General features: G+C 63.2%; 1 protein-coding gene across 1 annotated transcript; it reads left to right on the top strand.

Moving 5' to 3' along the window:
- Positions 1-62: 62 nt before the first annotated feature.
- Positions 63-14,231, top strand: NFATC4 (nuclear factor of activated T cells 4). Its single transcript, XM_030539545.1, has 10 exons — positions 63-349; positions 4,894-5,824; positions 6,817-6,979; positions 8,554-8,753; positions 9,908-10,080; positions 10,381-10,521; positions 10,799-10,854; positions 11,590-11,716; positions 12,019-12,564; positions 13,331-14,231. The coding sequence occupies exons 1-10, from the start codon at positions 253-255 to the stop codon at positions 13,396-13,398; spliced, it is 2,502 nt and encodes an 833-aa protein (XP_030395405.1). The 5' UTR covers positions 63-252; the 3' UTR covers positions 13,399-14,231.
- The last annotated feature ends 397 nt before the right edge of the window (positions 14,232-14,628 follow it).

The raw sequence follows: 14,628 nt of genomic DNA, 5'->3' as shown, positions 1-14,628 counted from the left end.
GGCGGGAGTGGGGGCGGGGCTTGGAGGGGGAATGTGGGCGGAGCTTGGGGAAAAGTTTGGAACAACTTTTTTTTGTGGACGTTATAATAAAGGTCGAAAAATTGAGGCGAGGGAAGGAGGGAGAAGAAGGAAGATCTTGCCCCCACCGGTGGAATAAGGGGGTGAAGGTTTCTTGGGGTGCCCCCTAGGACCCTTCATATATCCCACCCAATTGGGGGACGCCCTCACCCCGCAGTCCATCCAGCCTCTCCCATGGGGGCGGCCAGCTGCGAAGACGAAGATCTGGAATTCAAGCTGATATTTGGAGAAGAGGAGAAGGACCTCCCGGGAATGGGGGTGTCGCTGGAAGGTGAGGGATGGTGGGGGTTGAGGGGGCTGCTCTTAAAGGGCCAGCGTGGGTTGGGAGGGAGCATTAAAGGGCCAGCGGGATTTCTGCTCTTCCCTGGCTGGAGGAGGATGGAAAGTTTTGCCCTATTAAGGATGAGGGGGAAGGGAGGGGGGATCAGTTTCCACACACACACCCTTCTGGTTTCTCACGTTATGGGAAGAGCAGCTCCCTGGTATGGATGCTGAGGGCCTGACAAGTGGCATGAGGTGGCCTCTGTGCCGGTCCCAGCACCGGGGCCATTCTGCCAGGGCACTGCTATAGGGAAGCTCACAGCTCCAGAGTACCCCCCCCGTCCCCTCCAGCTGGGACACTGCTCTTGGGAAGCTAGCAGCCCCAGAGTACCCCCCATGACCCCTTCTGCTGAGGCACTGCTCTGGGGAAGCTCCCAGCCCCAGAGTACCCCCCACAACCCCTCCAGATGGGGCACTGCTCTGGGGACGCTCACAGCCTGAAACAGCCCAGCCATGGGGGGTGGGAAGAGAATTCCCTCCGGGTGTCTGTCCATCAGGTTCCCATGCTCTCCAGCCCCCTCCTCCCACATACACACACAGAGATCCCCCCTGGCTGTGGGGAACATGGTGGTCTGTCCCCCACCCCCTCCGTCTGTCTGTCCGGCACACAGTTTTAACTAGCGCCTTCAGACTCGTACTCTTCCCCCCCCCCCATTCCTGGCACTGTGCCCCATGTTCCCATGGCGACCCAGGCCCTGCCAGCAGAGGCGAGTGCGCCTTTAATTGGGTTCATGTGTCTGCCCCTTCCCATCCCAGGCCAGGCTGCCCCACTCCACAGGGTGGGGGCGAGGCACAGAGCTGGTGCCCAGTTTATGAGGTTTCCAGACCCTGATCATTGGGGGAGAGGGGGAATTGCAGCCCCCTGACCCCAGCCCCTCCCAGCATGGGGCGCTGTGGGGAGTGGAGCAGGAGGGCTGGCTTTGGGGGGAGCTCCTAGCTACTCCAGTCCCAACAGGGGGCGTTGTGGGGAGTGGAGCAGGAGGGCTGGCTTTGGGGGGAGCTCCTAGCTACTCCAGTCCCAGCAGGGGGCGCTGTGGGGAGAGGAGCAGGAGGGCCGGCTTTGGGGGGAGCTCCTAGCTACTCCAGTCCCAGCAGGGGGCGTTGTGGGGAGTGGAGCAGGAGGGCCGGCTTTGGGGGGAGCTCCTAGCTACTCCAGTCCCAACAGGGGGCGCTGTGGGGAGTGGAGCAGGAGGGCCGGCTTTGGGGGTAGCTCCTAGCTACTCCAGTCCCAGCAGGTGGCGCTGTGGGGAGTGGAGCAGGAGGGCCGGCTTTGGGGGGAGCTCCTAGCTACTCCAGTCCCAGCAGGGGGCGTTGTGGGGAGTGGAGCAGGAGGGTTGGCTTTGGGGGGAGCTCCTAGCTACTCCAGTCCCAGCAGGGGGCGCTGTGGGGAGAGGAGCAGGAGGGCCGGCTTTGGGGGTAGCTCCTAGCTACTCCAGTCCCAGCAGGGGGCGTTGTGGGGAGTGGAGCAGGAGGACCAGCTTTGGGAGGAGCTCCTAGCTACTCCAGTCCCAGCAGGGGGCGCTGTGGGGAGAGGAGCAGGAGGGCTGGCTTTGGGGGTAGCTCCTAGCTACTCCAGTCCCAGCAGGGGGCGCTGTGGGGAGTGGAGCAGGAGGAACGGCTTTGAGGGGAGCTCCTAGCTACTCCAGTCCCAACAGGGGGCGCTGTGGGGAGTGGAGCAGGAGGGCCGGGTTTGGGGGTAGCTCCTAGCTACTCCAGTCCCAGCAGGGGGCGCTGTGGGGAGTGGAGCAGGAGGACCGGCTTTGGGGGGAGCTCCTAGCTACTCCAGTCCCAGCAGGGGGCGTTGTGGGAAGTGGAGCAGGAGGGCCGGCTTTGGGGGGAGCTCCTAGCTACTCCAGTCCCAGCAGGGGGCGTTGTGGGGAGTGGAGCAGGAGGGCCGGCTTTGGGGGGAGCTCCTAGCTACTCCAGTCCCAGCAGGGGGCGTTGTGGGGAGTGGAGCAGGAGGACCAGCTTTGGGAGGAGCTCCTAGCTACTCCAGTCCCAGCAGGGGGCGCTGTGGGGAGTGGAGCAGGAGAACCGGCTTTGGGGGGAGCTCCTAGCTACTCCAGTCCCAGCAGGGGGCGTTGTGGGGAGTGGAGCAGGAGGACCAGCTTTGGGAGGAGCTCCTAGCTACTCCAGTCCCAGCAGGGGGCGCTGTGGGGAGTGGAGCAGGAGGGCCGGCTTTGGGGGGAGCTCCTAGCTACTCCAGTCCCAGCAGGGGGCGCTGTGGGGAGTGGAGCAGGAGGACCGGCTTTGTGGGGAGCTCCTAGCTACTCCAGTCCCAGCAGGAGGCGTTGTGGGAAGTGGAGCAGGAGGGTTGGCTTTGGGGGGAGCTCCTAGCTACTCCAGTCCCAGCAGGGGGCGTTGTGGGAAGTGGAGCAGGAGGACCGGCTTTGGGGGGAGCTCCTAGCTACTCCAGTCCCAGCAGGGGGCGTTGTGGGAAGTGGAGCAGGAGGACCGGCTTTGGGGGGAGCTCCTAGCTACTCCAGTCTGAGCAGGGGGCGCTGTGGGGAGTGGGATGGGGATAGGGTGACCTGACAGCAAGTGTCTGGTCAAAATCAGGACAGGGGGTGGGGGGTAATAGGAGCCTATATAAGAAAAAGATCCAAAAATTGGGACTGTCCCTAAAAAATCGAGACATCTGGTCACCCTAGATGGGGTGAGCTCCTGGCTGCTCCAGCCCTAGCAGGGAGCACTGTGGGGTGTGGGATGCAGGGAGCTCCAGCGGCTCCAGCCCCATCAAGGGGTGCTGTGGGGTGTGGGATGCGGGAAGCTCCAGCGGCTCCAGCCGCAGCAGGGGGCACTGTGGGATGTGGGGAGCTCCAGCCCCAGCAGGGGGCACTGTGGGATGCTGGGAGCTCCAGTGGCTCCAGCCCCAGCAGGAGGCGCTGTGGGGAGTGGGATGTGGGGAGCTCCAGTGGTTCCAGCCCCAGCAGGGGGCGCTGTGGGGAGTGGGATGTGGGGAGTTCCAGTGGCTCCAGCCCCAGCAGGAGGCGCTGTGGGGAGTGGGATGTGGGGAGCTCCAGTGGCTCCAGCCCCAGCAGGGGGTGCTGTGGCTAGTGGGATGCGGGGAGCTCCAGCGGCTCCAGCCCCAGCAGGGGGCACTGTGGGGAGTGGGATGTGGGGAGCTCCAGTGGTTCCAGCCCCAGCAGGAGGCACTGTGGGGAGTGGGATGTGGGGAGCTCCAGTGGCTCCAGCCCCAGCAGGAGGCGCTGTGGGGAGTGGGATGTGGGGAGTTCCAGTGGCTCCAGCCCCAGCAGGGGGTGCTGTGGGGTGTGGGATGTGGGGAGTTCCAGCAGCTCCAGCCCCAGCAGGAGGCGCTGTGGGATGTGGGGAGTTCCAGCGGCTCCAGCCCCAGCAGGGGGCGCTGTGGGGAGTGGGATGTGGGGAGTTCCAGCAACTCCAGCCCCAGCAGGGGGCACTGTGGGGAGTGGGATGTGGGGAGCTCCAGTGGCTCCAGCCCCAGCAGGGAGTGCTGTGGCTAGTGGGATGCGGGGAGCTCCAGCGGCTCCAGCCCCAGCAGGGGTTGCTGTGGGGAGTGGGATGCGGGGAGCACCAGCCCCAACCGGAGTCGCTGTGGGGTGCAGGGGGAGCTCCCGGGCAGCCCAGCCTCACAACTGTTGGGCTTCTGGCTGGGGCGAAGGGGTCTGACATCACAGCACCGGAACCCCTCCTCCCGGCCAAGGGCCCACCCGACGGGGCCTTAAATAAGAAGCAGGTGTGTTTCGGAGCTGGAAGTTGGGTTGAGATCACGTTGCTTTGTCTCTCTCCAAATATTTGTGTTTTCGTGGGAAGGCAGCTTTCCTGCCGGTGGTTTTCAGCATAGACGTTTCTACCCGCAAGATTCCTGGCCATCTTATCCAGGCCCCATGGAAATGCCACAGCCCCAGGCAGGACGGGAACCTAGCGTCCTCTGGGATTCAGCCTCCTGCCCTTTGTGCTATAGCAAAAGCAGGGAACAGGGGTCACTGTGGCTGGGATAATGCTTTGTGTGGAGATAAACTGTGTTGCTGCTGCCCCCTACTGGAGAGAGAGACAGACAGACCCAGGGCCACCCAGAGGATTGAGGGGGCCTGCAGGAAAGCAGGGGAGCTACGGTGCTTGTACTCACCCGGCGGCGATCCGGGTCTTCGGCGGTGGGGGCCCTTCAGTCACTCCACGTCTTCGGCAGCACTGAAGGGACCCTACTGCCAAAATGCCGCCGAAGACCCGGACCACTGTCGGGCCAGGGCTCGCGGGGCCCCAGCGGGGACCAGGGTCTGGGGCAAATAGTGCCATTTGGCTCCCTACTCCGGGGTGGCCCTGGACAGACCACAACATACTACTGCTGTTTTGCGAGGGTGTGTAGAGAGATAACAATCTACTACTGCTGTGTGGGTGTCCCTGCTGCCCCCTAGTGGAGAGGATGAGTCCTGCTGTGTGTCTGCTTCCCCCTTGTGGATAGGAGGAGCCCTTCCACCATCCCATGTCCATCTCTCCTCCTCTCTCCCCCCACAGACCTCGACGCCGAAGACCTCCCTTCGTGTTGCATCCTGGCCCTGGATGACCCACCAGCCTATGCCTCCCCCCTAGGCATCCCCTGCCCGCCCCGCCTGGGCGGGAGCCCCCGGGCTGGCATGCACTCCCCCCCACCCCGCCCAGCACGGGATGACACCTTCGAGAGCCAGCCGGCGCGGTGGGTGCGCCTGGGGGCCAATGCCCGCGTCCTGGAGTGCCCCAGCATCCAGATCACCACCATCTCGCCTGGCACCGACTGGGATTGCTCCCCACGTGACTACCTGCCCCTGGAAGCCTACGGAGGCTACCGGGAGGCCCCTCCGGCCTCTGGCTTCTTCACCCCGAGCCCCGCCAGCAGTGGCAGTGCCTCCCCCTGGAGCTTCTTCTCGGACGATGACGGGGCGGGCGGTGATGATGTGGAGCAGGAGCTGAATGAAGCTGCCGCCCGCTTCGCCCTCAGCTCCCCCTGTGGCTCACCCAAGCCCTGGGCTGGGCTGGAGGAGCCCTGGGGGCTGTACCCTGCTGGGCGGGGGGCCGAGGATGGCTGGGTGGCCCTGGCACCCCGTCCGGCCTCACCTTGCGGCAAACGGCGCTACTCCAGCTCGGAGACCCACTCCTCAGCCTCGCCCTGCCTCTCCCGCCGCGGTAGCCTGGGCGAGGAGGGGGGCGGGGAGGGGATGGAGGGGGTGGGCGGGGAGGGGCCGCCCTACGAGGCTGCCGGGCAACGCCCCCCAGCTGAGAGCATCCCGCAGAAGGCCCGCAAGACCTCCACCGAGCAGACAGTGGCGCTGACGCGGAAGGAGGAGGGGTGCTGCAATGGTGACGACGGGGGGGTTGGGGTGGCCCGCAAGGACGGGATGGACTATCTGGCTGTGCCCTCCCCGCTGGGCTGGTCCAAGGCCAGGATCGGGGGCCACAGCCCCATCTTCAGGTACCAGCTACTAATGGACCCCTGCCCCCAGTAGTGGGGCCAGCGCCCCCTAGAGGGGAAAGGCCCCATTTCCCATCACCCCCCCCATGCCAGCCAGTCCCTGCCCTGGAGCTGGATCAGAACTGGCACCCCCTAGAGGGGAAAGGCCCCCTCCCCCACTCCCCACCCTGGGCCAGGATGACAGCCAGCGCCCCCTAGAGGGGAAAGGCCCCGTGCCCCATTCCCCAGCTCCCTGCGCCAGCCAGGCCCATATTGCCAGCTGCTTCCCGGGCTGCAGCTGTGGCTGGCAGCGGTTCCAGTGTATAATAACAAGCTGTCAAGCTGGCCCTGCGGCGGACGGGCCAGTGTCTCCTGTTACAGATCCCAGGCCCCTGCTCAGCACGCACAGGGGCAGCTGCCGTAAACACGGCTCCTGGCGGCACCGCACCTTCCCTCTTAAGGTAAACCCCAGGATGCTGCAGCCTGGGCTGCGTAGAGAGTGCCCCCTAGGGAGGCCCTGTGGCACAGCGCCTCCTAGCACTGGGGGTGGGGAGAGTGCCCACTACTGAGCCCCCAGCCCCATTCCCTGCAGCAGAGTGCCCCCTGCTGCGCCACCCTAGACCTACCCCCTGCCCCTACAACACAGCCTGCCCCCAGCACTGCAGCGGGGCCAGCCCTGACAGTGAGGGGAAAGCCCCCCCTTACTGAGCCCCTGCAGCACTGGGGCCAGCACTTACGGGGGACGGGGAGCCCCAAACCCTATTCCCTGCAGCACAGCGCCCCCTAGTGCTGCACTGGGGCATTGGGGCCACCGCTAACTGCAGGGGAAGAGTGCTTGCTAGAGCCCTGGATCTATTCCCTACGATGTGGCGCCCCCTAGTGCTGTGTGGGGGTGACCACTGATTGTGGGAAGAGAGCGACCCTTATTGAGCCCCTAGACCTATTCCCTGCAGCACAGCGCCTCCTAGAGGCCAAGGTGCCACACGGGACACCTGTTTTCTTCTCTGCCCTAGGTCGTCCGCTCTGCCTCCCTTAGACTGGCCCTTGCCCAGCCAGTATGAACAATACGAGCTGAAGATCGAAGTCCAGCCCCGGACCCACCACCGGGCCCATTACGAGACCGAGGGCAGCCGGGGGGCCGTGAAGGCCGCCCCGGGGGGTCACCCTGTGGTGAAGGTACCTGAGCTGCCTTGGAGGCATCCCTGGATTTTCCCCCGGTTAGCCCCATCTCCAGGCGTCCCCAGTGCCCCCCACGCTTGGGGGAAATGGGTTGGATCCCCCAACCCATGACCACAAGTTTCTCATGAATATGAATGGGGGCATGGGTGGTTACGGAGCATCGGGTGACACAGCAGGTGGGTCCCAGAGATGGGGGGAGGAGGATGGGGGCAAAAGAGACAGGAGGGGTGGGGACAGCTGCTTCCTCGGCCTTCCTTTACTATCCCCCTTCTCCGCTCACTCTGCCGCCTTCGCCTTTTCGTTTGCTTCTGCTCCGCTCCTGGCACTGCTCCGGCTGGGTCCCACCGGGCCAGCCTGCTTGGGGCTCTGTGTGACAGTGGCTCTGCGGGGGGACGGCTGGTAAGGGTCACATCCCCCTCTCATTGCACACACCCCCTCCCCTGTGCCGGCTGGAGCTGCGAGGGGTGGGAGTGCACATGCTAGGGTGCCCTTTCCCACGCTCCAGACCAGGGACAGGCCGCGCATGCGTGTGTGTGTGTGCACAGCCAAACACTTACACGCAGCAGGACTTAGCCCTTCCAGCAGGGGGCAGCAGGAAAACACACACACACACACACACACACACACACACGATATTTGTGAAGGGCAGAATATGCAAAAGAGAAACAGAGTGGGGGAGGATGGAGGGGATGGGTGGGGGGGCTCTGGGTGGAAGGAAGGGGTTGTTAGAGGAAGAGCTCTGGGGACTGAAGGAGTTGGAGGAGAGTGGTTTGGGGGGCTTCAAGGGTGGAGGGTTGGAGAAGGAAGGGTTTTAGGGGGAGTGGAGGGAGTTTTGGGGGGCTGGAGGGGGAGGGAGACTCCTCATTATCCTGGAACCCACCCCAGTCAGCACCTCTAATCTCAGACTCAGGGGGCAGATAGCCCCATGATCCCTCCCCCAGAACATTCCATTTCACCCAGGTCTGCGGGGGGGGGGAAGGATTGTTTCCCCTTGTTTCTGTTCCAACCCAAATCGAGTCCAGCTGTACATCCCGCCTGCTGATTGGAAACAGCTGGGCCCGCCCTGGGGGAGACCACCAAACCGCTGGCGTCGCCCCACCCTGGCTGGGCTGGCGTCCAGACTCCGAGGGCTGCAGGGGAGACAAGGCACGCGATGGGGCTCTGAGAGAACCCAAGCTCCCTTAGGGGTGGGAAACTGAGTCATGGGGTGTGGGGGGGGGCCTTTACCTGGGATCTAGTCCAGGCATGGTCCTAGCCAGAAAAGCCAAATCCATTTCTGGACAGCAAAAGGAATCTGGTCCAGGTTCCCCTAGCCCCCTTCTCTATTCCCTATGGAGGGGCACCTGGGTGTGTGTTCCCCAGCCCTCTTTCCCCATTCCCTGGGGGTTAATCCAGTCCAGGTTTCCCCAGCCCCCTTCCCTATTCCGCATGGGGAATTCAGCCAGGATTTTCATGTCACCCTCCCATTCTTCTCCTTGGAAAATCCTGGTGGGTGGATCACGGGCTGAGCAGATCAGGGCCCTGATTCCTGACTGTCCTCCCCTTTCTTCCCCTACCCCCCCGCCCACAAGCTCCTAGGCTACGACGAGAAGCCGCTAACCCTGCAGATGTTCATCGGCACGGCCGACGAGCGCAACCTGCGGCCTCATGCCTTCTACCAGGTGCACCGCATCACCGGCAAGATGGTGGCCACTGCCAGCTACGAGACCATCATTAGCAGCACCAAGGTGCTGGAGATGTCCCTGCTGCCCGAGAACAACATGGCGGCCAAGTGAGTTCCCTGGGGGGCCGCTTCAAGGTTTTCTCCCCATCCCAGAGTAGCGCCACCTAGAGTCCAATCCAGCAGGGATCCATTTACAGGTTTTCTCCCCATCCCAGTGCAGCGCCACCCAGAGTCCAATCCAGCAGGAGCAGGGATCCACTGCCAGGTTTTCTCCCCATTCCACCCAGAGTCCAATCCAGCAGGAGCAGGGATCCACTGCCAGGTTTTCTCCCCATTCCACCCAGAGTCCAATCCAGCAGGAGCAGGGATCCACTGCCAGGTTTTCTCCTCATCCCAGGGCAGTGCCGCCCAGAGTCCAATCCAGCAGGAGCAGGGATCCACTGCCAGGTTTTCTCCCCATTCCACCCAGAGTCCAATCCAGCAGGAGCAGGGATCCACTGCCATGTTTTCTCCCCATCCCAGGGCAGCGCCGCCCGTAGTCCAATCCAGCGGGAGCAGGGATCTGCTTCTGAATTTTTCCCCCATCCCAGGGCAGCGCCACCCAGAGTCCAATCCAGCGGGATGCAGGGAGCCGCTTCTAGACACGATCCAGAATCCATGCCAATGGCAAAGGAATTCAATTCTGGTCTCCCTCATCCCATCCCAGGGAGACTGGACCAAGAGTCCATTGCAGGGACACAGGGGATCTGGTTCTGGGTCTTTGCCCCATTCCCAGGGGAGGCGGCATCCCGAAGTCTAATTCAGGGGACACAGAGATCCAGGCCCAGGTCTTCTTGTCCTCCAGGGAGTGGGAGGTGCCTCTGGAGATCCATTCCAGGGGACAAAGGAATCCTACTCCAGATCTTCCTATCTCCACAGGGGCTGCACAGCCGAACCCATTCCAGTGGGCACAGAGATCCACTTCCAGGCCTTTCCCTTCCCCCAAGGCTGTAGCCCAGAATCCAGTCCTGGGAGGGAAGGGGTGGGCTGGGGGAGCCCAGAAGTTGCACCCCAGAGTACAATCCAGGGAGCTCTGGGACCCAGCTCTGGGGTCTCTCCCCTTCCTCGTGGACCTGCACCCCACAGTCCAATCCAAACAACACAGGGACCCGGCTCTGGGCTTTCCAGGCCCAGGGGCAGGGGATGAGGTGGTACCAAGGGCCCCATTCCAGGCTATGTCCTGCCCCCCCCAGGGGCCCCCTAACCCTGCACCCCTTCCCCAGCATTGACTGCGCAGGGATCCTGAAGCTACGGAACTCGGACATCGAGCTGCGGAAGGGCGAGACCGACATCGGGCGCAAGAACACCCGGGTCCGGCTGGTGTTCAGGGTCCACGTCCCCCAGGGCAATGGGAAAGTCGTCTCCATCCAAGCCGCCTCTGTGCCCATCGAGTGCTGTGAGTGCCCAGTCACCAGAGGGTGCTGTGGGCTAGCCCAGGGCTATGGGGTGGGTGTCACCTACAAGCCCCACTGGGAGCTGTGGTGGGTCAGCCCAGGGCTATGGGGTGGATGCTATCTACAGGCATGGGTCAGCCCAGGGCTATGGGGTTGATGTGACCTATGGGCCCCACTGGGGGGCACAGCGGGTCTAGCTAGGACTATGTGCTCCACGCCCACTACAGGCCCCACTAGAGGTCACAGGGGGCGGGAGGCGTCTGTCCGTGAGTCTGGGTGCTCACTGCTCTCTCCTGCCCCAGCCCAGCGCTCGGCGCAGGAGCTCCCCCAGGTGGAGAAGTGCAGCCTCAGCGCAGGGTTGGGGCACGGGGGCGAGGAGATGGTGCTGTCGGGCGCCAACTTCCTGCCTGACTCCAAGGTTGTCTTCATTGAGAGGGGTCCCGGTAAGTGCGAGCCCCACCCCCACCATCTCCTCCCTGCCCCCTACACTTGGGGAGCCCCCTGGGATCCACAATCCCTCCCCACACCCCACTGAGACCCTCCCATTCCCATCTTCTCCACCCTCCCTTCTGTGCCCCCTTGTGCCTGGGAGACTCCGGGCCCTACAATGCTCCCGCTCCCTGTCCTTGGAGAGATCCCTCCAGGACCCTCCCTGCCCTCTCCCTTCCCCCTTGCTCCACCCCTCCATGGCCTCTCAGCCAATAACCTCTCTCCTTTCAGATGGGAAGCTCCAATGGGAGGAGGAGGCCCGTATTAACCGGCTCAAGAGCAACGAGGTGAGAAAAACCCGGAGTGGATCAACCCTGGGGGAGCGGGGTGGGGGAAGTCCTGGAGTGGATCAACCCTGGGGGAGCGGGGTGGGGGACAGGGGAAGTCCCAGAGTGGATCAACCCTGGGGGAGCAGGGTGGGGGATGTCCTGGAGTGGATCAACCCTGGGGGAGCGAGGTGGGGGACAGGGGAAGTCCCGGAGTGGATCAACCCTGGGGGAGCGGGGTGGGGGACAGGGGAAGTCCCGGAGTGGATCAACCCTGGGGAAGCGGGGTGGGGGACAGGGGAAGTCCCGGAGTGGATCAACCCTGGGGGAGGAGGGTGGGGGATGGGGGAAGTCCTGGAGTGGATAAACCCTGGGGGAGTGGGGTGGGGGACAGGGGAAGTCCCAGAGTGGATCAAGCCTGGGGGAGCGGGGTGGGGGATGGGGAAAGTCCTGGAGTGGATCAACCCTGGGGGAGCTGGGTGGGGGACAAGGGGAGTCCCAGAGTGGATCAACTCTGGGGGAGCAGGGTGGGGGACGAAGGGAGTCCCGGAGTGGATCAACCCTGGGGGAGCGGGGTGGGGGATGGGGGAAGTCCTGGAGTGGATCAGCCCGGGGGAATGGGGTGGGGTTGTTGTAAATCCTGGAGTAGATCCACCCTGGATCTGGATTCTGGGAACAGATTCCAAATTCCAGCCCCACCCAGGAGGGGGGAATTTTGCTGCCCCCTCTCACCCGAATTCCCTCCCCCCCCTCCAGACCACACTGACCCTCACAGTCCCAGAATACAGCAACCCGCAGATGGCCCGGCCTGTCCAGGTCTATTTCTACGTCTCCAATGGGCGGCGGAAACGGAGCCCAACGCAGGCCTTTAAATACCTGCCCAGTGAGTGGGGGGCGGGGAAGGGGAGGAGTTGTACAAGTGGGGAGAGCGGAACGAGCTGGGAGGAGGAGGAAGGAAAAGCGGTTGGGGGGGCACCAAATAGGGGGGTGATTCTCACGTGAGCTGATAGTTAGTTGGGGGGAGGGGACAAAGGTGGGAAATAGAGAGGAGTGGGAGGGAGGGAGCGTGAGAAGAGGGAGGGAGGACAAACAGTGCTGTCTCCCGGGGGCACTGTTGGATGGGAAGGATTTGGGGCAGTTCCTTTCTCCTCCCCACCCCTGACTCTCTCTCCCTCCTCCCAACAGTGATCTTCAAGGAGGAGCCACCCTCCTCCTCCCCACTCCGTGGCTTCCCCCCCGGCCTCTCCTCCCCAGTGCCCCCTTGTGGTCCCCCTTACCCTCCCGAGGGCCCCAGGGACATGGACATTTCCCCCAGTCGCCCCCACTTCCCCTGCTACCCTGATGACTCCCCCTACAGGGCTGGCTACTCCCCCTCCCCCACGGCCTTTGGGAGCCCCTCTCCATACCCTGATGGGCCCCCACTGCTCCCTTTGACACCCCCTTATCACCGCTGCCTGGCCACCGAGCCCTCCCACCGCTACCCCCACGCGGAGCAGTACGGGGGGACTGGGCTGACAGTGCCCCCCCACTTCCATCCGCTGGGCTACCAGTCCCCCCACTTCCAGGCCCCTGCCCAGCTCACCCCACCACCACTGTCAGAGGGAGCGGGGTCCCACAACTGGGGGGATCCGGAGTCGGGGGAGACTGAGGAGGTGGAGAAACCCAGAGGCAGTGGATACCGGGTGGCTTTCCATGACAGCCTGCCTGTCCAGGGGATCACGCTGGAGGAAGGTAATGGGACTTTTCCCCTCTAGGGGGCGCCAGCTCCCAGCCGGCTCTAGGGCAGGGGACTGGCTTGATCACAGGGTGTAGAATGGGATGCAGGGTCTTTCCCCTGTAGGGGGCACTGGCCCTGATCCCACCCCAGGGCGGGGGACAGCCTGGCTCATGGGGTAGGGAATGGGACATGGGGTCTTTCCCCTGTAGGGGGCACTGGCCCTGATCCCACCCCAGGGCGGGGGACAGCCTGGCTCATGGAGTAGGGAATGGGACATGGGGTCTTTCCCCTGTAGGGGGCACTGGCCCTGATCCCACCCCAGGGCGGGGGACAGCCTGGCTCATGGGATAGGGAATGGGACATGAGGTCTTTCCCCTGCAGGGGGCACTGGCCCTGATCCAGCCCCAGGGCGGGGGACAGCCTGGCTCGGGGGTAGGGAATGGGACATGGGGCCTTTCCCCTCTAGGGGGCACTGGCCCTGATCCCACCCCAGGGCGGGGGACAGCCTGGCTAACGGGGTAGGGAATGGGACATGGGGCCTTTCCCCTCTAGGGGTGCTGGCTCTGATCCAGCCCAAGGGCAGGGGACAGCCTGGCTCAGGGGGTAGGGAATGGGACATGGGGCCTTTCCCCTCTAGGGGCGCTGGCTCTGATCCCACCCCAGGACGGGGGACAGCCTGGCTCAAGGGGGTAGAGAGTGGGGTGATCGAGCCCCAGGGCAGGGGTCTGTCTAGCTCAGGAGGTTCCCCTCACTCTGTTTTCCCCTCTCTTTTTCTCCTAGTGACCGAGATCATCGGCCGGGACCTGAGTGACTTCCCAGAGCCGCTCTGTGAAGGCAGAGGGAGCTGAGACCCTGGCCACTCCTGGGTTCTTCCTGGCCTACCCAAGCTCTGTCCATCTCATTTCTGTTCATCCGTCTGTCCAAGCTCTCAGTCTGTCGATCACAGCTCCATCTGTCCGTCCGTCCGTCCTAGCTCTGTCTGTCTGTCCGTCCAAGCTCTCTGTCCATCGACCACACCTCCAATCATCCATCCGTCCTAGTTCTCTGTCCATTTGTCCTAGCTCTCTGTCCGCCCCTCCTAGTTCTCCATCCATCTGTCCATCTCTCTCTTTCTATATCAGGGAAGGATGACTCTGAAGTCTCCATCCCCACCCCCTTGTCTCCTCCCCCAAGCACCCCTACCATCTGGGCTTCACAGCATATGCCAGCTGCGGGATGAGGGGAGGCCCCCAGACTATATCACCCCTGTTCTCCACCTCCCTCCTGGAGCCATTTTCCTATGGGGCAAAAATATCCAACCAGGGGGAGGGGGATATTCCTATCCCCTCTGCGTGAGCCCACCCCCATCAACTCAGCAATGGGGGAAGGGGGCAGATGTGGCTAATGGTGGGGAAGAGGAGGGAGTTCGAGCCATCAGATTTTGCAGGGTATAGGAAACATCTCCCCCCAAGGGTAAAATAATTCTCCACTAGAGTGAGGGAGGAGGTGCCTTCTGTGATCTCCCCCTCCCCCCCCCCGCCATGGGGACAAGAAGGAGTTACTGACTACAATGGTATTTCTGTGGGGCCCGGCTAGCAGGGTCGCCTTGATTATATCCACTTTTATATTGTTTATTTTTCCCCGGACTTCTTTTTTTCTTTGAATCCTGGTTTGTTTTGTAATGAAATGAATTGATTAAAAAAACAGCTAAATACAACAAAAGCGTGTCTGATTCGGGGGGAGGGGGAGCAAAGGTGCAGGGTGGGGATGAGGGGGGAGGTAAAGAGTGGGGAGGGGAAAGGGAAGTCAGAGGGGTGGGAAGGGGAAGAGGAGGGGACAGTACTGCCCTAGTGGCCATTATACGGAATAACTGCCCCTCCACCCTCTGCTGCCCCCTAGTGCCCATTATACAGTACAGCCGCCCCTTCCCCACCCCCACCCTCTGCTGCCCCCTAGTGCCCATTATACAGTACAGCCACCCCTTCCCCACCCCACCCTCTGCTGCCCCCTAGTGCCCATTATACAGTACAGCCGCCCCTTCCCCACCCCCACCCTCTGCTGCCCCCTAGTGCCCATTATACAGTACAGCCACCCCTTCC

Source organism: Gopherus evgoodei, chromosome 21 (genome assembly GCF_007399415.2).
Source record: "Gopherus evgoodei ecotype Sinaloan lineage chromosome 21, rGopEvg1_v1.p, whole genome shotgun sequence".
In the NCBI taxonomy this organism is placed as follows: Eukaryota; Metazoa; Chordata; order Testudines; family Testudinidae; genus Gopherus; species Gopherus evgoodei.
Note: the sequence above shows the minus strand (reverse complement) of the source record. Positions and strands in the feature narration are given on the sequence as shown.

Coding starts and splice junctions, on each gene's coding strand:
- NFATC4 (XM_030539545.1), top strand. CDS start 253: ATGGGGGCGGCCAGCTGCGAAGACGAAGATCTGGAATTCAAGCTGATA. Junction 5,825..6,816: donor GGCCACAGCCCCATCTTCAG/GTACCAGCTACT, acceptor TCTCTGCCCTAG/GTCGTCCGCTCTGCCTCCCT. Junction 10,855..11,589: donor ACCGGCTCAAGAGCAACGAG/GTGAGAAAAACC, acceptor CCCCCCCTCCAG/ACCACACTGACCCTCACAGT.